Consider the following 22917-nt stretch of genomic DNA (forward strand, 5'->3'; position numbering starts at 1 on the left):
GACTATTATAGTTTTACTGCCTGGTGATGAAATATTGGAGCATTTGGAAGGACTTTCACTGCTGTCACAGGTTCACTGAAACATTAGGAAAAGAAGATGAGTGAGGAAAAGGTGGGTTAATGGCTGCCGACGGTGTCACAGCTGCATTTAGGATTAACATCATAGTTACAGGTTTTTATTACGGCTTCGAAAGGCTTTGCTTTTTGCTTAGAATATCTCTGGATGTCAGTCTTTATAAATGCTGCAACTTAAACATGTAAACAAACTAATTCACAAACTGATTGATAAAATTATTTAGACAAACTTATTTCCTGTAGCTTTTATTCATTTTTTAAATCTATCTTTAAAAAAAATGCAGCACTAGAGGATTGAAAGTAATAAAGGGACGCCATGCTTTTACACTCTGAAAGCTAATAGGACCCCATGTATATTTTATTATGAGAGTTTTATTAATTAAAAAGACAGGAATGAGAGATGAAAATATCAGTTAATTGTTATAACTTATAGGGATGCTCGATATAATCGGCCCCCTATCGGTATCGGCCTGTATCGGCCTTAAAACTGAATATCGGACATCGGCCACCCCACCGATATTTAACCCGATATTTGATCAGCTTCTGAGTTTCTAAAGTCTAAAAAAAAATAAAAATACTTCTTCTTCTTCTTCCTCAAAAACTTTTTTACAGACTTAAAAACTTCTAAAGACGAGGGAAAAAATATTGATACAATAAAATATCCCAATATCTTCATATGCTGATATATTGCCATTTAAAAACACCATATCAATCTCTTTTACTAATGAAATATTGCTATATGTCATGGTTATGCTACGAAATCCCCTGAAAATTCACAAAATTTTGCCATATTTTTATATGTTGATATATTGACGCGGTATTGATCTATTTTACTAACAAAATCTCACAAGAATTTGCAAAATATCACGAGAGTTTGTAACAGAATGATGAAATTTCACGAGATTTTGAAAGTAAAATAGATCGATACCGCGTATTTAAAATCAGCATATGAAAATATATTTGAGTATATTATTTTTCAAAGTGTCAGAAATGGATAACAAAACTGCTATTTTCAATGACTACTTATTTTTGTCCAGCTTTAACATCAGTATCGGTTATCGGCTACATGAGTTTTAAAATATCGGCATATCGGCCAAAATCCAAATATCGTGCATCCCTAATAACTTAGCATTAATCAGAATGACATGATTTCTATTTAGCTTTTTACTCTATTAGCTTCTTCAGATGCTTTAAGCTCCTACTGAATGTAGAAGATGTGTTTACTCTTTATTTTTCCTAAAATAGAAGAGTCAAAATAAAAAGAATTAAATTCTATAAATAAAGTATTTAAAGACGTGATAATCATTCGTTTTCCTTGTCCAGATGTAAACCTTTTAACTTTAAATCTCTCCAGCGAGACGGGGGTAATTTTCCTGGAGGTTATCTCACTGCTAAACCTCACAGGAGAACCAGCCCACTTCCACCTAAAACTGTGTTTACCAGACTAAAGGAAAATGTGGGGAACCCTCTTGTGGTCCTCTGCTCCATGAAATGCTGAGAGGTTTGGTTCACAGCGAGGAGAGCACAGGGGGGGTAAATCATACCACTCGACTTGCCTCTCCTCATCCCTGCCCTCCCATGCTCCAAACCATTCTTCCACCCCTGGGGGTGATTTCAGAAACCTGCATCCCCATCCCATCTTATCCTTAAATATGGAATCTGCCCGGAGCATCCTGATCCCTGGCTGCTGGAACTGAGGACGGTCACGCTCCCCGATTAGGGATTTCTGATGTAGCTCCGGTCGGGACAGCAGCTCAGCCCTGCAGCCGGGGTTTGTGTTTCTGCTGCCGGTGTGTGTACTTCTCCGTGTGTTTGCACGCTCCTTCATGCAAGCATATTCATGCACTCGGGGCAGATGTGTTTCACCTCAGCGTGTGCATGTTTTTGGAGTGTGATCACGCTTTTCGTTTGCACTCTGGACTCTTGGTTTGAGGCTTTCTGAGGCGATGCTGCATGCGGGTAAATAAAAGCCACAGCGCTTTGTCTCTTGACCTCTCCAAACCAGAAAGAGGAGGCAGCAATTTTCGAAGAAAAGGGGAGGGGAGCGGGGCATGCGTGCGAGGTGGGGGCTGCAGGCAGCAATCGGCGGCCTTTGCGAAAGGGCCTCCAGTGTGCGCGGCTCTGGCTACCCCCTCTGCGGGGCCCCGATCGATACAAACTCAGAGCAATAAAGCTTTCCCCCTGTCATCTCCACAGAATACAAAGCAGAGCGGGGAAGGGAAGGGAAGGAGGGGGGGGAGGAGGGTGAGGAGCTGTTCCGCTAGCCACACCAATTTCCTAACCCCCTTTTTCATCTCCCTCATCTTCTTTTCTTTCCCCCAATTTTCAGCCCTAACCAGAAACCACCTCCACCTCTCCGCCAAACTCTCTGCTTCTGTCCCTCTGGAGCTGCTTGTATTTTATAATTAATGTTGTTTGAATAAATACGCTTAATAATTCATCGTTGTTATTTAAGGCGAGATTGACGGATTGACTGAGAGAAAGTGTAAGAGAGAAGCGGAGCAAAGATCACTTCTGGGGAAAGGTGGGGAAAAGGACAGGGAGAGGAAACAGGAGCGCAGCTCTGTTTGATGAAAGAGCCAGGTTTAAATAGATGGGGGGGGGTTCTAACAGAGAATGGGGATGGGGTGATGGCCACAGATGAGGGGGGGAAGGGAGTGGAGGTATTACACTGAAAGAGAGACGGAGAGGAGCTCAGATCTACGGCACAGGAAGGAGAGGACAGGAAGGGGTAGAGAGGTCAAATAAGTGCTCTGTTTAATTGGGAGCCAATTTAAGTCGGGTCCAATCGATAGAGCTGTAAACCTGGCCTTCTAATGGCTCGCAGCCCGCTCTATAGATCACCGGACGTTCGCAGCTCCAAGGGAGGACGACCGGCCCTACACACCTCCTCTCCCCATCCGTCCATTCATCTAGTCATTAGCATGGCTGCACCTGTGGAGCTGCACGCGCTTCCAAAGCCGATGAACGCAGGGAAGAAGATCCCAACCCGGCGCCAGGAGAGCAGCCTTCATTTTAAAGGCTTGGTTTGTTCATGCTGCTGGGATTTTCTGCCTCAGTCCAAATAGTTGGAACATAAATATCCCTGCGGTCACATGACAACCTCATAAGCTCAGATTGAAAAATAATACGATCTTCTTTTGGGGCGGAGGAAATTCTGCCCTCCTCCGGCTCATGAGATCTCCTCTCAGCTTTTTACTGGATTCAGTTTAAAAATTAAAACCGGTTCTTTCAGACTCCTTGTCTTTGCTTTAATATTTTTTATTTTAATCTTTGGTTCCCTTTTTTATTTGAGCTGAAGGTTAATAATTCTGATTCATCCTGACTTTGATCCCCGTCCTGCAGGTCTCTGACCGAGGCCTTTTCTTTCCTCCATTCCTTTTCCCAGACTCCCGTCTCATTTTTCGGTCATCTCTCTGTCCACCCCGTCGCTTCTTTTTGTCATTTACTCTGTTGCAGACAATCTGCCCCCTCCCTCCTCATCCAATCGCTCACACACAGACCATCAAGGCGAGGCTGTGTGTCTTTGTTAGTCCAATTGTCACCATCTTGTCCTTCCTGCTATTTCCTGCGAGGACGCTCCGTCACGCTGCTGCTCATTCTCTTCCACACACTCTTCATTTTTCCTTCTCTTTGATTTATTGAAGATTTAATTCTTTGTATTTTTTGGTTTTGTTGTGCATTAGCTCTTTTTTTCTTTGCAGCTTTTTCGTCATTTTCCGTTAAACCTCCAAGCAGACATTTTGTTCGCCATTCCCCCTTCAGTTATTTTTACTTTTACCTTTTTGTTGTTGTTTTATCACAATCCTGCTGCTGTTTGCTCCAATTCTTTGCCTGATTTTCTATTAAATCCAGAAGCTTTTGTTTTTTTAAGGAACCCTTCTGTCTCTTTGTGTCCGCCATTATCCTCCAAAGTTTCCACCCTTTCATTTCAGCATCCCAACCCTCTCCCAGCCTCCATCTTTGCACCTCAACGCTTAGATTCTAGGTGAAGGAAGTACCTCACAGTAGCCATTTCCTTCTTCCCCTTGTCCTCCCTCCTTCATTTCTGTGTTTTTATCCCTCCATCCCTGCGTTGCGTTCCTCGGGGAGGGCAGTAATAATGGTGGAGAGAAGGAGAGAGGGAGGGAGGTGCGATTATTGTCTTGTCGGGAGTCAGAGGAATCGATCGGCACAGAAATATGTGGTGCGAGAAAGAGGTACTGTATCGGATATAATAAACACTCTGGAGACATATTCAGAAAGCTCTCGCGCCCGTGCGCGCCGACGTGCACGCGTGCGGACGCACACACGTTTAAGGTGCTCAGAACACAACAGATTGGGTTCTTTTCCAGCCGTGCATAAAGTCAAAGAAACTCCTCCACAAATCAGCATCCGAACACGAGTTCCATCGTCTTCTTCCAGGCAGCTTCTTCTGTTTGCAGCCTGAGGAGGAAGAGGAGGAGGAAGTCAATATTTAGGTTTAAAAAAAAGTCCTCAGCTGCTCAGCAGGAACATTAGCATGCAGATCTGAGCTAGAAATGGGAAATAACTGATCTTCCTGTTTAAAACCTAAAAATAAAAGGAAATTTTCTGTTTGATAGACATCAAATAAAAAGAAGGAACTATAAAATCAACTCCATCTAAACATCAAAGCATGTGTCCCTAACCGTCTGATTTTGTTGCTTCTCTTCATAAAATGGAAGCGGTTGTATTTCCTAGCTTTGATGCACTGAATAATTTAGAAATCATGTCTGATTTTACAGTTTTACCTGCTGGTCTCCCATCAGACTCCTTCAAATGAGATGCTTTTCCACTTTAGGCCTTCAAAAGAAAGAATCAGGATTTTTAAACCGCCCCAATAAATCCATTTACCCACATACCTGTGTTTTATATATTTACTTTTTTGTAACTGCGAACTGAAGAGATGCTTTGTTTTCTTGTGACTGAAAATAAATGTGAAGCAGATAAATCCTCCTGCTCAGGTGAGAGCAGCAGACATTAGCATGCAGGACTTTGTTTGCTCCACTTCGACACCTTCAGGCAGAGAAACATGCTTATTCTTAATGATTAACACTCTCACAGGTGCACACACATCTGAGCACAAGTCCCCGCTCGCACACATGCACACAAACACAACCATTTTGCACCGCTGTTGCCTGGCAACGGGGGCCGTGTGTCCTGCGTTAACACTGTCCGGCGGCGCCACGACCGCCGCCGCTGACCACCGCTGCAGGGGAAGGACGAGGGGTGTGGGAGGAACTGTTTGAAAAAGTGGGAAAAAATTAGAACTCAGAGGCGGAGAGAGACACTAACTGTGGCTGTAATGATACAAATGTTTCTCAGAGGCAGAAATAATCCGGTTTACCTTGACGGCAAAAGCCTGATGGCAAAACCAAAGCTAATCTGTCAAAGTAAGGAAAGGCGGAGACGGAACCGGAGGCCGGCGAGACGGAGAGCAGAACCGAGGCCGTTAGATTAGAGAAGAAAGGCCTGAATAACTGATGGAAATCAAACAAGAAAAGATCCCTTTAAATTAACGCAGAGATTTATTAAGTTTCAGATTTCTAATGCTTTAATTACTGCAGTGTTTTTAAGTTAACAAATCTATCTTTTACCTAAATGATGGCGTTTTTCTACCTAATTTCCATCAGAGTTCTACTTTTATAACCTAACAACAATGCACTAAATATTTCACAGACTGAAACATGAACGCAGACACTTTGCCCAAAGACACGTTCAAATGTAGGAAATCAAACCTTCAGCCAGTTTTAAAGGTACAATTCTGGACTGGAAAACTTCACTGTTTCCACATCTTAGAGCTCTTTATTTTTTAAACTCAAATGTAGGTTTATTTATTTACATTTATTAGACCAAGGGGAGGATTAGATGGAAGGTAAGGAAGCTGTTATTAAACATATTAAAGCTACAAAGGGTGAAATAGAATAATGAATATTAAAGAGAGGTCAAACTGATCATGTATAGTTCATGTTAATCTGGATTATAGGTCAGACTGCCCATCTGACAACGATCCACAGACTTTCTATTATATTGTAATTTTATTTTTTTACCAGTTATACTCAAACCAACAGCTTAGGATGTTATCTGCAGGAAATCAGGGCAGCATGGAATCAGCTGAGAAAAAAAATAAATAAATAATCTGATTATTGGTAATTATTATTATATCAGGAGCTAAAAATATTTATCTTCCTGCTCATCGACAATTTTTATGCACATCAACTGCTAAAATATAATTTAATTCAGTCTAGATGAACAACACTGCAAAAAATCTAAATCTAGATAAGTCATTTTTTTCTTAAAATAATTGCATTTATTCTTGAATTAAGGAGGTAAAAGAGACATTCTGCCAATGGAACAAGACAATTTACACTTAAAATAAGAAAACACTATTGCATTGTTTTATTTCAGGTGCATATTATCTAATTATCTTATTTGAGTAAGTAAAATACTCATTCCATTGGCAAACTATCTCATTTAGCTACTCAGATCAAGGGTGAATACACTTATTTAAGGAATTTTTCACTTATTTCTAGATCGTTTTTGCAGTGTAGTCAGTTTCAGTGTGAATGATTTACATCCAAACAAACGTTTGCGTCATCTTCCTGTGAACTCTGTCTTCCGACTGTTTACCAACCAAATATGCTCGGTAAAACGAGAAAAACTAAACATCCTGCTTTTAGCAGATCTGTAGAATAAAAGGCCACAAACGGACATAAATCCGTGTAAGGGGAAAATTTACATTAAAAATATTTATTCTGTTTTAAACCCTTTTAATTAGAAAGATTTAGATTTTAGAACCGTTCAGCTTGCTGTTATTATTAAGACGTTTTCAGCTTTATCAAAATAAAAGAAAAAAGGTAAATAAATTACCGCTGCAGATTTTTATCGGTGCTTTTTCGCAAATGTTTCATAACTTATTTCAATTTAATTGAATTAAGAAAATGTTAAACATTAAATTTTTTACTTTATTTCAACTTTCTCTTCCTGATGCAATCTAAATTATGCTAACAAGATACATTTTATATTTAAAAAAATAAGATTTATTTTAAGAGGAGCATGATTTATCTAAATACATGTAGTTTTTTTCAGTATATTGATTTTTCTAATCTTTTTAAGAGAAAATATGCTTTAAAAGGTTTAAAATCACTATTTATTTCCCACATGTTATATAGTATAAGAAAGTGTAATAAAGTTGCAAAGTTTCCTTTCCTTCGCTGAGGTTTGCTCTCCGCTCAATGTTACATGACGGGGGGAGGAGGTGGCAGGTGGAAACGGGAGACAGCCGATGTGTACAGAGTGTGGTGGCAGGGGCCATGTGCCTGACCTTTGACCTCCACACGCCAAACAGCTCCAGCTACACCCCCCCCACCCCAGTCCATCCATACAAACCCACGCGCCGTCTGTCACCGGCCCCTGACAGGCGTGACCGAGGCGGGGTGGGTGGGCAGAAAGGAGGGAGAGGAAAGGCCGCTGAGTTTAGGAACCCCACCACCACCAGCCCTTCCACTACAACATAGAGCCGCGCTGGACAGTGCTGCAGGACACATACATCATCTGACCCCCCCACTGGGTGTGTGTGTGTGTTCTAGATTAAAAGACGTTATATTGGAGGAGTTTGTGTTCAGATAAAACAACCAGAAATGGATCAAAACTGAAACTAAACACAGATTCAAAGCCATCCCAGTTTGTTCAATGAAAAACGGTCGAACAGTTTGTGCTGAAACCTGATAATGGATCCGTGGCAGATGGACATCTGGGATCAGGATGGAAGGATGGATGAGGAAGGCTTTTCCAAGACCACACAGTCTGATGAGTTAGAGGCAGAAACAAATGAGGATTTTTCTAGTCTGCTGAGGGAAAGTATGACAAAAAAACACTTTATTTAGTCCTAAAATTGAAGCTGCTATGGAAATGGTTGGTTAAAATTAACTAAATCATAAAATCAATAGTATTTTGTTTTGTAATCACACACAGAAGTGGCGGGGGATCGATTTACCTGTTTGGCAGAAGTGTAACTTCATAAAACAATATGGGAAATTAAACAAAACCTTATATATATATATATATATATATATATATATATATATATATATATATATATATATATATATATATATATATATATATATATAATATCTTTTTTTTTTTTTTTTTTTTCTTAATCTGTAACAACTTAAAATTTTTTATCAGGTTTCATTTGATCACTATTAGCATTTTTCCTTGTATAAAAAAACTGATGGAGTAAGAAAGGCTGAATTTTTTTTACATATTTGTTGATTTAAGTTTTTATGTTTTATAATAAATAAAAAATGATTTATTCAGATATCAAAAAACCAGTTATTCTGCTCTATAAGATAAAAATTACTATGAATAAATCCAAGAGAACCTTTTTTCATTTCTTGAGCGGCTTGTTTGATCAAAACAGAAACTCTACCTGATCAATTCTGAGACAATGCTGCCACCTTCTGGTGGGATTGTGTAACTGTAGATTTCAAACCGGCTCAATCGGCTGCTTTTGGCCTCTGCTGAAGAAATACCTGCTTTAAATAAGAATCATTTTTAAAATGTTTATATTATTTAATTTACATTTTCTCATATTAGAAAAATAAAATATAAAAACTTACGGTAAGTAGATTGATTTCATTATATTATTTTTATCATCCATCTTTTTTCTTCACTCGTCTTTATCTTTCTCAATATTTTACCTTGAACCTTTCACTGACCTGATCGAAGAAAATGCTATTTTAGAAAACACAGGCAGGACACATTTGATATTTATATTATTCAACAGTTTTTCTAAACTGTGTGTTTTTCAGGCGTGTGGCAGAAATGTAAAACTCCTTATTTTGTTGGGGGTTTTTTGGTTTTTGTTTTTTAATTGAGGGGGACAGTGGGTCATTTCCCTTTGTCTCCAAGAAAAAAGAATAGCTTTGTTTTGAATGGTTATTATGCTGATTATTTTTTGTTTTATTTGTTTATATCAGAGCTAACCTTTAACGTTCATCTAGATTCAATTAAAATACAAATAGTTTTAGGCTTAAACTATATAAATAAATATATTTTAAAGGTATAAGAAGGTTGAGAGCGATGAAGTGTTTTATGTTGCATGGTGGTTCTGATTAATGTCTGGTGCTCAGTTAAGCAGTTTCTGCAGTTCTTTTGGGTCCAATTACTGCTGCAGTCCCAGATGTGACCACGAACAAAAAAGAAGAAGCGGAAAGTTTAGGAAACAGGAACATTTACTGCCAGGAAAACCATATTCGTAATCCGTTAGCTGCTTCTGTCCAGCAGTCTCTGCATATTTACATGCACTCACTTCTGAAACATATTTGCTGCACTTTGGGGGGAGGTTTAAATCTCAACTGATTTCAGATTAATTCAAATCAAATGCACACATGTTCAGGCACTTTAAATATACTGTAGGAAAGTTCAGATGCACATTGGCTTGTTTTTAAACCACCTTGGAGGACAATCTGCAAGGGAGTTGCTGATGTTTAGAAGAAATTCGATCCATCTTCTTACATATTGTTTATCAATTGATATTTATCTGTGTATTTAAAAAAACTATTGTTTATTTACAGCAAATAAATATGATTAATTACGTATGGTTATATACCAAATTTATTTCGATGCTGCTCTAAAAAAGTTTAACAATGTAAATGTAGATAGTCCTTTTTCCTTTTTTTCTTTGACATTTATACATTTTTGGTTTGTTTTCAGGTTTTACAGGATTTTGACGTTAATCATATTTTTGTTCTTATTTCCTCTGACTGGTCTGTGTTCTTCTTTGCAGATATCAGGATGTCCAAAGCACCGGGGGAGGAGAAGCCTGGAGCTGAATATCCAGGTGAAAGTTCAGGTATAAGGCAAACCGTTGCAGGAACTAAAATTTATGCTCTAAAATGACTTTAAAGAATAACACATCCTATTTTTTTCTTAACGTAGAGGTGATGTACAGGTTATTGCTTTATTCCTAATGTTTAACAGCTAATGTCAAGAATAAAATCATCATGTATTGTTCTAGAGTGGGGAAATGTAGGTATTTTAATCAGCAATTAAAGGAAAAGTAGAAAAATAAACTGTATGCTTGGATCTAATGAACTAAAAATTTAACTAGAAAAATAAAACACACATTTTTGCAAAAAATAACAACAGTCGGCTATTTATAAGAAAATAGGAGAGAAAAATTTAATTATTGTAGACAACTTACCATCAATGATGGTTCTAAGGTCTAACAGCCAAGTCATTTTTTTCTTAAAATAAGTGCATTTATTCTTGAATTAAGGAGTTAAAAGAGACATTCTGCCAATGGAACAAGACAATTTACACTTAAAATAAAAAACACAATTGCATTGTCTTATTTCAAGTACATATTATCTAATTATCTTATTTTAAGAGTAGAATTACTCATTTCATTGGTAAACTTTCTCATTTACCTTCTCAAACTAAGGGTGAAAACACTTAATTAAGGAATTTTTTACTTATTTCTAGATCGTTTTTGCAGTGTAAATGCACCTAGGGTACAGCTGCATGTCGCTGAAACGGCTTTATGAATGGAGTGGAGGATATTTTTAACTTTGGGACGGGAGACATCGTCCAACAGTTCTGTCTTCCAGCTCCTGTTCCAGGTCAAAGCGTTGGCCGGGAACTGAGCTGACCGTCTTACTGAGCTGCTAACTTCTTCCCAGCTGCATGGATTAAACAGCCATGCTGCTTCTTTCCAAGCATTGCAGTACTTCTTTCATAAATACTTCAGGAAACAAATCTTCTAAATAGGGATGCACGATATTGGGATTTTGGCCGATATCCGATATGCCGATATTTTAAAACTCATGTAGCCGATAACCGATACCGATACTGATGTTAAAGCTGGACAAAAATAAGTAGTCATTGAAAATAGCAGTTTCGTTATCCATTTCTGACACTTTGAAAAATAATATACTCAAATATATTTTCATATGCTGATATCAAATAGATTTTTAAAACGCGGTATCGATCTATTTTACTTTCAAAATCTCGTGAAATTTCATCGTTCTGTTACAAACTCTCGTGATATTTTGCAAATTCTTGTGAGATTTTGTTAGTAAAATAGATCGATACCGCGTCAATATATCAACATATAAAAATATGGCAAAATTTCGTGGATTTTCGGGGGATTTCGTAGCATAACGATGACATATAGCAATATTTCATTAGTAAAAGAGATTGATATGGTGTTTTTAAATGGCAATATATCAGCATATGAAGATATTGGGATATTTTAATGTATCAATATTTTTTCCCTCGTCTTTAGAAGTTTTTAAGTCTGTAAAAAAGACGTTTTTGAGGAAGAAGTAGTATTTATTTATTTATGTTTAGACTTTAGAAACTCAGAAGCTGATCAAATATCGGGTTAAATATCGGTGGGGTGGCCGATGTCCGATATTCAGTTTTAAGGCCGATACCGATAGGGGGCCGATTATATCGTGCATCCCTACTTCTAAATGAACTATTTCTGTGCTGTGGGCTGAGTTTATGGGTTTTTTTTAGAGGGTGACTCAACCAATAATAGGTTCATTCAATATTAGTAGCAGATTTTTGCTCTAAATGTAATAAAAACCTGAACAGGAAGTAAAGTAACTTGTATTTTTTCTCCTTTCATACTTTTCTACTTTTCCCTGTAGAAGGTGTCACATTCTGCATTGAATTACAGTTAACTTTTCCTGCACAACAAAAATCAGACAGTTTGTTTGGACATTTTCACAGACAGTTAGAGGGTTTGTGTGAATGCTATTCAAATTCAATTTAGAAGAAGTTTAATATTCATGAAGGTAAAAGATACGTTTTTTTAAAATCATATAATGGTCGTGGAGTCTTTTAATGTTTGCTGGTGATGATAGCAGCAGAAAAAATGTTATTTTATATGATTTTAAAAAATGAGGCGCATGTTTTCAAATTTTCTAAAGCCAATATATGTAGTTAAAATTATGAATAACTTATCGCTGCATTCTCTCTAAGTAGAATTTAGACTCCTTATTCTGGTCAATATCCCACACTAACTATATGAACTGATGGATATTCTGTTTGATGCAGCCTGATAATCATCTGTTTTTCTGTTTTTCAGACTCTGACAGAAACAGCCCTGATGACCAGGTGGGTTTTCATGGTTTTCCTGATGTCCAGATGCACATTTATAGATTTACACCAATAATAAATGATATGATGGAGTCAGAATGAATCCTGCTGCTTTATGATAAGTGGTTGATGTTGTGTTTAAACAATCTTAGGCGTCTAAGGTTTAAACTAATCCATATCAATGTTTGTGATTTATTTCCAGCTGCAGGTCCAGATGGTGAAGAGCAGCCCTTACAGTCTCTCTCCCTCAGCGGCAGGCGGCAAGGTGAGCTGGATGCCACATGCTGGCTGAGTTCACCTGGTTCAGAACTTAACCAAATCTGACAAATATCAAGACAGACAGAGACCGGAACGATTTCTGTCACTAAAAAGATAGATTTTTAATCGTATTGATGTCTTTATTTAAAGTCATAGGGAAGTCATATTTAAATGTCAAATCATTCTGGCTTAAAAATGTATATAAATGTAGTCTTTATCAGACAATAGTGTCCCAAAAGTTAGAAAACTTCTAAAAATATCCTGTCTTCCCACCTTCTGTGGGGTTTTTTTCGTTATCTTATGCAGGCCAGTTAGTTCTACGTCAGCCTGAACACCTAAATTCGGCCAATCATATATAAACGCTCATCTGTCAATCAAATGTTTTCGGTCACAGCATCTTCATATGTCGCAGCTAATATACGCAACAGTTGAAATCAGAAATCAGAATCCTTTCCTGTTGAGTTCCGTCCCAGTGTTCATGGGGATGGACGTCTGTGTCTTCGGCAGGCGTAGAGCTAACAGAACTGGCAGCGTTGCGAGGCAAGGGCTCAAACATGGACGGCTGGAAGCCTTCTACACCAAACCAAGCTTCTGCCGCCCTGGCGTCCTCTTCCGTCCGCTTTCCTCCTCTAAATAAAAAATGGATGACGGAGGAGACTCATCCACGACCTCCGACACTAAACTCTCCTCCTCTTGCATGTTTCCTCTGTCCATAGCGTTCCTTGACAGCGTCGTTTCTAAGTCACCAATTTAGTGCTACTTGGTCCCAATGGAATTTCCCATTGGGACCCTGCTAGCACTAAGTTGCTAACTGGTTAGCAAGATGCTTCCGACAAACCAAACTTGCTTGCGAACCTTCCGCCATACAATCCCGCCCCCTTGATAATCGACCAATCATTCACTTTATTCACTCGTGTAAAGTTGGGCACCACTCGGGAGAATTCAGAATTGGAACAGCCGCTTCCCTACGACTGTAACTTTTGGCCACTAGGGGCGCTAGAGTTGTAACTTCCCTTATTTTGCTTCAACTAAACATTAGAAATAATAACAAAGTAATATGACTGTATACAAGGAGCGAAGCGGTACCTTACCAGTCTAATAATAAAGTTTAGAAGAGAGAATCAGTTTAACATCCACCTTCTTCTTTCAGGCTGCACCAATGAAAAAACTCGACTCTGGTTTCTCCTCGTGCACAATCCCTTTCACATGTTCTCTTTTAAGCCTCTCAGAAAGTTAAAACTATTTAGTTGCCACATCCATGACCAGTAGTAGAGCAGCCGGAAATATAATAGAGCATAAGAATTACCTCCATGACTATATAAGAGCCTGCGGCCATAATGCGATACGTTCTTCCAGGTCACATGAGAAATAAAACTTTATTGATTTCACAATGGAGAAATTAAAACTCTGAATTTACCCATCCCCATGGGGAGCAGTGGACATCCATTGTGTGGCGCCCGGGTAGCAGTGTGGGGTTAAGGGTCTTGCTCAGAGACCCAGAGTGGAAGCTGTGGGATTCAACTGGATACTTGCAACCTTCTCAGAGCACAAGCGCACCGCTGTAACCACTAGGCTAACACTCCCACTGACGATGAATCTTCTCCCAACTTACATAGGATGCATTTCAAGAAGGGAGCCCCGCTCGTAGCATTGATAGTACCAAGCGCCGTCTGTCGGCCTGAGGAATCATTTAAAATAACTCATATATGCGTCTACTCTTTAGGTCACAAAGTCTGCTGTGTGCCTTTTATTAACCGAAAATTGCTGTTTTCTTTTTGCACATGTATTGATTATTTCTTTTCGATCATTTCCCTCATGATTAGATGCATTTTGTTTATAGTTTTAATCATAAAAGACCTTGAAGAAAGAAGCACCAACAGGAAAAGAAGATGGTGATTTGCAGGTGTAGATAGCAGAGTGCAGCCTGGATGGACGGGAGGTTGCAGCAGGAGGTCAGAGGTCAGCAGCTTCAGGAAGGATTGACTCGTCCTGCTGCAATCTGAAAAAAAGAACTTTAAAAAAGTGAATCTTAGAGGGAAGCATTTCTATTCTAACTGATAATCTCAGTTGAACAGATGGTTTCCTGACTATATAACGAGCCGTTTTTTAAACCAGTAACGGAAAGCAAATAAAAATATTGTGTGGTTAAATTACCACACTTACAATCGTCACCTTATTTTTATCTTCCTTCTCAATGAGCTGGTTAGATGTTCCCATCGGTTCTGGGTGCGCTAAAGATGCAGCATCAGACATTTTGTAGACAACCTTGTGATTTTCAGCCCTTCATCCAGAGTCGGCCGTCTGCAGGATTGTGTTAAACACTCCCACCATCACTGCGAGCTTAGAAAAGCCTCGGCTGAGGTGGAGCAACAGCAAAGCATCAAAGAAAGTCTGATCTGGACTTTTTCTGAAGGGCAGTTTGTCTTTTCTTTCAGGTAAAGAGCGATGAAAGCTCAGAGATAACACAGAGCCCGGCGGCCGCCCCTGCTCCCCCCTCCCAGCAGCAGCAGCAGCAGCAGCAGCAGGCTCAGCATCACCACACACAGCTGATGCTGGCAGGCAGTCAGCTCGCAGGGGTGAGAAAACACACCGCTTGGGTTAGAAGCAGTAAAGATAAAGCAAACGTTACCTTTATGTTTTTATTTAGGTTTGTTGAAAGACGTGAAAATTCACAAATGTTTGATTTTCTCCCCCCTCCCCAGCTCGCGGCCCTCCTCCCCGCCCAGCAGCAGCTGCTCCTCCAGCAGGCGCAGGCTCAACTCCTGGCGGCGGCCGTTCAGCAATCGAATGCCGCTCACGCCGCCGCCCACGCCGCCGCGCAGCAACAGGCCAATCAGCAGCAGCAGCAACAACAGCAGCAGCAACAGCAGCAGCCGAGCAAACAGGAGCAGCCGGTCCAGGCTCCGCCTCCACAGCTGGCCCTGTCGCAGCCCATCCAGCTCACCGCGCAGGTACTAGCCGCATTAACACCTGTCTGCTCCGTTACATCCTCTGCTGCCGCATCTGAAACATGTTTGTGCTGCAGGACATCCAGCAGCTGCTGCAGCTCCAGCAGCTGGTTCTCATGCCGGGTCATCCCCTCCAGTCCCCGGCCCAGTTCCTCCTGTCGCAGCCTGCACAGGCCCAGCAGCCACAGCAGGGTGAGGAGAAAACCCTTATCTAAGCAAAGGTTCTCTGCCTTCAATCATCAACGGTTGCTGTCCTGCATCTTTTACATGCATCCCTGGTCCAACCTGCTAGTTTCTAAAAGTTTCTAAAAGCCCAGTTCTTTTATCCAGATGTGTTAAAGCAGATCTAAATGTTTTAGGGCATCCTCCTTTGATGACTGAAGTTTGAGACCCCTCATCTAAGAGGTTCCAGGATTCGGTTTATTCCGTGTTCCCTGATTTATCTGCCTCACTGATCAGATGGGATCTTTTGTTCTTATTTGGTTTCTCCTACTTTTCCAGGTTTGCTCTCCACAGCAAATCTGATCCAGCTACCTCAGCAGAGCGCAGGAGGACTTCTCACAAGCCCACCTCGCATGGGACTCCAAGCACAGGTAGCAAACAGAAACCTTAATGAAACCCGGCTGGAGTTTCATCTTCTAGACTTTTGTTTTATTTTTGCACTATGGGGGGTTTCTTTAGGACAACACCTTCAAGGAAAAAAAGCAGCCTGAAATTTGATTGAACTGATATATTGACTTAAATTCTTGTTATGTAACAGACAAACTCGAAGTAGCTCATAAATTTATTTACAGATATGGAAAAATGTAGGCATGTATTTGTATTCAGCTACGTAGAAAAAGCATAAAGAGAGAGCAGAACATTAGAGAATGAACTAACAGATTCTGCAGAGTGGGAGAATAGAGGTAGAATGAAGCAGAATGATGAAATAGGGGTCTCTATGTCCTCCAGCAGTCTAAGCCTATAGCAGCATAACTATAGAGATAGCTCAGGATAACCTGAACCACGTAACTATAAGCTTTATCAAAAAGGAAAGTATTAAAGGAGAGACAGAGAGGCTGCTTGGAATAAATGGGAAGATGGATGGACCTAAATCCAGGACAGTCCTGCAGGAAAACCTGTTAGAGGCTGTAAAACACAAGGTTCAACTACCCTGAACAAACATGTTAGAATGGCCCAGTCAAAGTCCAGACCAAATCCAATTTAGAATCTGAGTAAAACTTCAAAAGTAATGTTCACAGATCCGTCTAATCTGACAGTTTCAGACATTTAGCAAATAGTTTGGACTATTTTATTTCCCCCAACAGAATATATTCTAACTGTAGGGACAGTTCTGTATTTATATTTACTTTATTATTCTGCTCTGCTTAGTGTTATTTTATTTTATTTACATAAAACACAATAAATTCTGCACTTATAACTGAAGTCAGTGTGAAAAATCTCTAATGCTAATTAGCCAGACTGGCAAACATTCACTGTAGTTCCTGAAGTTTCTGATGGTTAAAGCTTTAACACTCCCTACTTTTGTTCAGTAGATCAGCGTGAATCGGTCTAAATGCCTTTTATGCTAATTTTATAGAGGGAGAAGAGCAGCGACGCAGGAATCAGCAGCAGCAGCTCAGCCTCTGTAGCTTCCAGTGGAAGCAGCAGCGGCGTAACATCTGTAGGAGCATCCTCTGCATCCAGCAGCGCCATGCCCTCCTCCCTCACCTCCAGCCTGAACCCCGGCAGTCAGACAGCCCACATGAGCGAAGAACCGAGCGACCTGGAGGAGCTGGAGCAGTTCGCCCGAACCTTCAAACAGCGGCGCATTAAGCTGGGATTCACACAGGTGAGGAGGCAGACAGGAAGCACCAACACTCAGAGGTCCAGTGCGTTCATTTAACACTCTCTCTTTCAGGGCGACGTGGGCGTGGCCATGGGAAAGCTGTATGGAAATGACTTCAGCCAGACCACCATCTCTCGCTTTGAAGCTTTAAACTTGAGCTTTAAGAACATGTGTAAGCTGAAGCCGCTGCTAGAGAAGTGGCTGAGTGACGCAGGTGAGACAACAAGTTTATTTATTTATACAGCGCAGATTTAAGACAGAGATTAACGGGTCCTTAGAAGGCCTGACCGTTTGCATGGAATCAGTTAGGCAAGCCCTTATTGTTAGCAAGCATGTGGCGACAGTTGATTGAAACAACAGAAACAGACCTCCAGCAAAACCAGACGGTGTTAAGAACCATCTACACAGGTCACTCTGGTTTTGAGAAAACTACATAAGATGTGCAAAAGCTCCAGTACCAATACAACAAACTGTGCTTTAATTTTAAAAGCATCAGATTGATAAGCTTTTATATATATATATATATATGACACATTTTGTCATATTATACAGTTTTATAACAGATTTGATTCATTATCTAACCAGTGTTTTGTTCCATAGAGATGATAAACCTCTTTATTTAAGGAGTCCTGCTGAAGAGACAATATAAAGACAATATAACATCATCAGAGGATCAATTGGGAATTTTCTTATGCAGCTTCTAATTTTATCAAGTGAAGCATTTATAGAAGTTAATTAGCCCCAAGCACTGCGCCCTGTGGTACTCCATATTTACCTGCAAATGGAAGCACTGTGATCTTTAAAGGCTAAGCTAGAACTTTGTTTTATGAAAACAATGTTTCCAAAATTATACATCCACAGAAAATTTTAAATGTTTAAGTGTTGATGTTGCTTAAAAAATATGGCATGAATTTAATTATCCTGAACCAGATGGTCAGACTTTGGGAGATTTATTGTTGCAGCTAAATATTTTAGTTTATTTTCACTATTATATGACTAAACTGCATGAATCAGGGAGTGAGAAATAAAACTAAATAATAAAATAATAAACTAATCTTTCTTTGAAACTATAGCACTCTGAGTTTGGTTTATTTTATATTAATACAAACAGGCTGAAAACATTGACTTTTTTGGACATGTTGTAAAATTCACTAATAATTTAATATTTTTTCTTGCTGTTTGGTAATTTATGAACTTTAGTTTAAGGGTTTTGTTGCTGCTGTCTTTATTTTGTATTTTTGTTTCATTATAGATGTTGATGCACTTATCAGTTTGTTGTGATTTCTTAGATGATTAAATGTGTTTTGTATTTATTGTTAAAAAAAACAATCCACTGGACTTTGTTCCCAAGTTTGAAGACGTTTCGCTTCCCATCCAGGAAGGTTTTTCAATTCAAAATGGTTTCATTTTTCAATTTTTGAATTGAAAAAGCTTCCCTGGATCCAAAATGTCTTCAAACTTTTTGGAATTACTATAACCTGGATGACTGAAAATCTTCCCCAGTATGTTTTATATTTATATATATAATTTTTTTTTTAGCATTTTTCATTTTAAGGAGATATTTTCATGACAAAAAAGTCATAAGTAATTAAGTAAAGTAAATAAGTAAAATACAGCTGCTTAGAATTGTGAAATCTACTTTGGACTTTTGATTTACATGTGTAATTTATTACATCATTTTGAGTTTTTCCTGAAAAGAAATTTCATGAATCTTTATTAAAATGTGAAAATGATTGATAGAAGTATTCCTGAACCAAGTAACTCATTTCCCCATTTAGATCTAGTTGATATTCATTTATTTCATTTCATTTTTCCCTTCTTGTTTTACCTCTCTGAATGAAAACATATAAATTTTATGCACATTTCTCCCTGGTTCCTTTTCTTGCAGAAACGATGGCGGTGGACAGCATGCTGCCCAGCCCCTCCTCCATCTCCTCCCCCATGTTGGGCATGGAGGGTCTTCCCGGCCGACGCAGAAAGAAACGCACCAGCATCGAGACAAACGTCCGAGTGGTGCTTGAGCGCAACTTCAGCACGGTACGAGACTCCGCTGACTGTGGAGGCTGAATACGTTCAAAACAAAGAGACAAAAGGAGAAATCTGAGCTGGCAGGATTATTTTTAACAACAGAAACTAAATCTGTTAGTTTAACGGTTAATTTAAATTAGTGATGGTGAGATGAAGCCTCACGAGGCATTGAACCGTTTGGCCAAATTGCTTCAACAAATCCCCACAGTTCATGAGGCTTCATGTGAACATGTCACCACCTACTGGTGGACAGCAGAACTACAGTTTGTAATAAAATCTGTGAGTTTTATTTTTTTTTGCAACTGTTCTTTTTTTCCCCTTTTATGTTCCTTTGAAATTGTTAATAGTTGGTGTGTATATTAAAATCTTTTGTAATTTTTTTTAACTGTAAAATTTCTTAGAACAATAATTTAAGGTGCACAGTTTTTGTGCTTTTTTAGTGAAATAAACTCAAGCAGACAGTGAAAGTGTTTTTTGCAAATTGGGCAATGATGAGCAAAATGAGTCATTTTTATTCAAACACGATAGTTTTTCCACGTTTTTTGGTTTTAATCAGGTTGGAAGTTGTGTTCAACCAGTCTTTTGACCAAACTGACCTAATTTACCCAATCTATATATTTCTATAATCTTTCTATTTTTACTCGTCTCATCGGCCAAAATACTTAAGTATAATCGCAACTTTCAAAAGTCAAAGACGAGATTTGAACCATCAACCTCTAGAGTGAAAGCCTGCCTCTTACAGATGAAGCCATCGATACAGATAACCGCACAGGGGGGAAAATACTAATTAATAGTGACGTGTTAACACTGACTTTTTCCGGTGGTTTCCTTAGATTTGATCATTACATTGTTTATTCTAACCAAATTAGTTTTAACCAACTAGATTGGTTGGAAAAACAACCAATCTATTCTTAGAATCTATCCAAACTATCCAGCTGAGAGCAGCTCTCCTCCAAACTCCCACATCTTGACTGAGGCTGTTTAGATGCCTGTCAAAATTCTTGCGCTTCCCGAACCACTTCGCGAAGCGGTCACGTCGTACAACTATAGCGAGGCCTCGGACGTCATCAATTTTGGCCCCTCCCCTACATGAATCACGCCTCGACACGTGCTTCGGGGAAACACCCCCCTCCATTACTCGACACACGCCTCGAAGCCCCGGCTCATCTCATAACATCACTAATTTAAATCAAACAATCCCAAGTCAATTTTCCTTTATAAACACTACTTTCAGTATATGTATTTGTTCTGATTGTTATGTTAAAATTTGACATAATTTCTATTTCCTAATGTTTCGAATGGAGTTTTTAATAGCCCCAATTTGTGCAAAGATCCAGCAGCTCTGTTCAAACCACCAATAAACATCATGTCGCTTCTCACCTGAGCTGCAGATTCTGACATTATCTCCTAAATGTCTTAATGTTTAGTTTATGAATTAAAGATATACAGCAAATATGACTCTTATATTAAAGTTTTAATAGATGAAAAAGTAAATATTTGATGAGTTAAAGAGCGTAATATGCTTTGTTTCCTCCTCAGAACCAGAAGCCGACGTCAGAGGAGATCCTGCTGATGGCGGAGCAGCTGAACATGGAGAAGGAGGTGATCCGTGTTTGGTTCTGCAACCGCCGGCAGAAGGAGAAACGCATCAACCCGTCCAGCAGCAGCACTCCTCCCCTGCCCAGCCAGACCTCGCCTGTCGTGACGCACAAAGCCCACTGCTACAGCCCCCACATGGTAGCGTCCAGTTCTGATCGGCCTCCAGCGCCTAACTCTGTGCTTCCTGAGCTGAAAACTGTTTGACACTTTCCTCTGCTTCCTTCACCAGATATCGAGTCAGAGTCTCTCCCAGGTCACCACCAGCCTCAGCACAACAGGTGAGCTGTAATTACTTGTTGAGGTTTTTTTTAGACCCAAAGGTCTGCAGCAGACGGATGAAACTGCCGGTACTCCTGGTACGTCTGCTGCTTTGATGAAACGCTTCAAAATGATTTCTGCGAGAGAAAGCCTGGAACAGAACACAGTGATATTTTGTTGACATGGAGACGCCGCTCCCATCTTGAGCTGTTTACCTCCATGAGTCATGACTCGTCCCGGTGATTTATCGTCCTCGGCTGCAGAGCCAGCGATCCCGGGCGTCTAACGCATGACAAACGACCTGACGGGTAACAAACACAGCTGGAAATGTATTGGCCCGCTGAGCCCAGGCTCAGACTCCTCTGCTTTGCGGCAGGATGGACACGCCGAGAAGGAACGGCATCAGCAAAGTGTTAGAAACCAGGCTGTAACTCTGCACTGTGTCGACAGCGACTCTGACGTGGAGCATCATCTCTGTCCTCTTCCTCTCAGGATCCAGCTCGTCACCTTCAGCTTCCTGCCCCATGACGCCCGTCAGCTCGGCCGCCATGTCCTCCTCTGTGACTCCTCCTCCTCTTCCTCCTCACAGCACGGCCAGTCCTGCTCCCTCCAGCCTCGGGACGTCTGGGCTCTCCACTGGGTCAGTTTCCTCATATTCTCTCTTTTTATTTCAAACACAGATTCATGCAATTAAAAACTAACCACCTGCTCAGTCATGTGCTATAGAATAAAATAACAACCGCAGATATAGTTTTCTAGTAGAGAGGATTGTTTTAGCTCCAAAAAGCAGGTATTTTAACAGCAGTAAGGAGAGTTTTTTGAATCCACTGGAGCTCTGGCTTGAACAGCAGCCTTTGCTTGTTTTTTAATATTAAAGTATTGTTGTTTTAGATCAGCTTTTTGGTGTGATTGTTGCCATGACCCCCTGTTTTTAACTGCAAAGTAGAGCTTACACTGGAAAAAAAAAAATTCTAGATAAGTCATTTTTTCTTAAAATAGGTGCATTTGTTCTTGAATTGAGGAGATAAAAGATACATTTTGCCAATGAACTAGACAATTTAGATTTAAAATAAGAAAATACAATTGCATTGTCTTATTTCAAGTGCATATCATCAAATTTTCTTATTTTAAGAGTAAAAATACTAATTCCATTAGCAAATTATCTCATTTACCTGCTCAAATTAAGGGTAATTAAAGACATTTTTACTTATTTCAAGATAATTTTTCCAGTGTATTGACTTGTTTCACCTGATCTATGTAATCTCTTTAGAGAATTTTTTTTTAATGATTGTTTATGTTTAATCCTTAATTAATGACTTAATTAAAGGATTGTTTCTGCCCATTTATTGATGTTCTTAAAGGTTTCAGCGCCTCCATGTTAATTGTCTTTTCCTATTCAGATGCATCTCAATGAATAACAAGAAAATCAAGTTAATTAATGTCAATAAAATAATAACTCAGTGTTTAACATATTTTTATTTTTTATTCAATTTGGATGATTACAGCACTAAAAAACACAGTTGGGTTTCTTAGTCGGTTTAGTGGTTGTTGAGGAAGCCCAGGTTTCTCTTTTAGTGACCTTCAGCTCATCTGTGTTGCTGGCTCTGGGGTTTCTCATCCTCTGCTTGACGGACCCTCTGGGACACGGGCCTCAGACTCCTGTCCTCATGGGACGAGTCCTGCTACTTTTCGATATGTCTCTGCCTGGATGCATCTAAAAGTCACTAGAAGCTAAGCCTGTAAGGCCGGATTCTGAGGCCTCTGAAGGATTTAAGTCAGACCAGTTTACAGGCCAGTGTTAGCGGGGCTT

The 22917-nt window shown here is 39.6% G+C and overlaps 1 protein-coding gene across 1 annotated transcript in view; it reads left to right on the forward strand.

The window, feature by feature from the left end:
• The window catches only part of LOC119795021 (POU domain, class 2, transcription factor 1), a 96860-nt gene that overhangs the window by 65822 nt on the left and 8121 nt on the right, over positions 1–22917 (forward strand). The window contains exons 2-14 of the mRNA XM_038302828.1: positions 9868–9933; positions 12178–12206; positions 12391–12453; positions 14882–15022; positions 15149–15397; positions 15472–15586; positions 15896–15987; positions 16974–17225; positions 17295–17436; positions 19111–19259; positions 20790–20987; positions 21079–21127; positions 21600–21747. Of these exons, the coding sequence (XP_038158756.1) occupies positions 9868–9933; positions 12178–12206; positions 12391–12453; positions 14882–15022; positions 15149–15397; positions 15472–15586; positions 15896–15987; positions 16974–17225; positions 17295–17436; positions 19111–19259; positions 20790–20987; positions 21079–21127; positions 21600–21747 (1693 nt within the window). The remainder of the gene's footprint in view (positions 1–9867; positions 9934–12177; positions 12207–12390; positions 12454–14881; positions 15023–15148; positions 15398–15471; positions 15587–15895; positions 15988–16973; positions 17226–17294; positions 17437–19110; positions 19260–20789; positions 20988–21078; positions 21128–21599; positions 21748–22917) is intronic.

The sequence above is a fragment of the Cyprinodon tularosa genome, unplaced genomic scaffold (assembly GCF_016077235.1).
Source record: "Cyprinodon tularosa strain WSP-4 unplaced genomic scaffold, ASM1607723v1 ctg5, whole genome shotgun sequence".
Taxonomy (NCBI): Eukaryota; Metazoa; Chordata; class Actinopteri; order Cyprinodontiformes; family Cyprinodontidae; genus Cyprinodon; species Cyprinodon tularosa.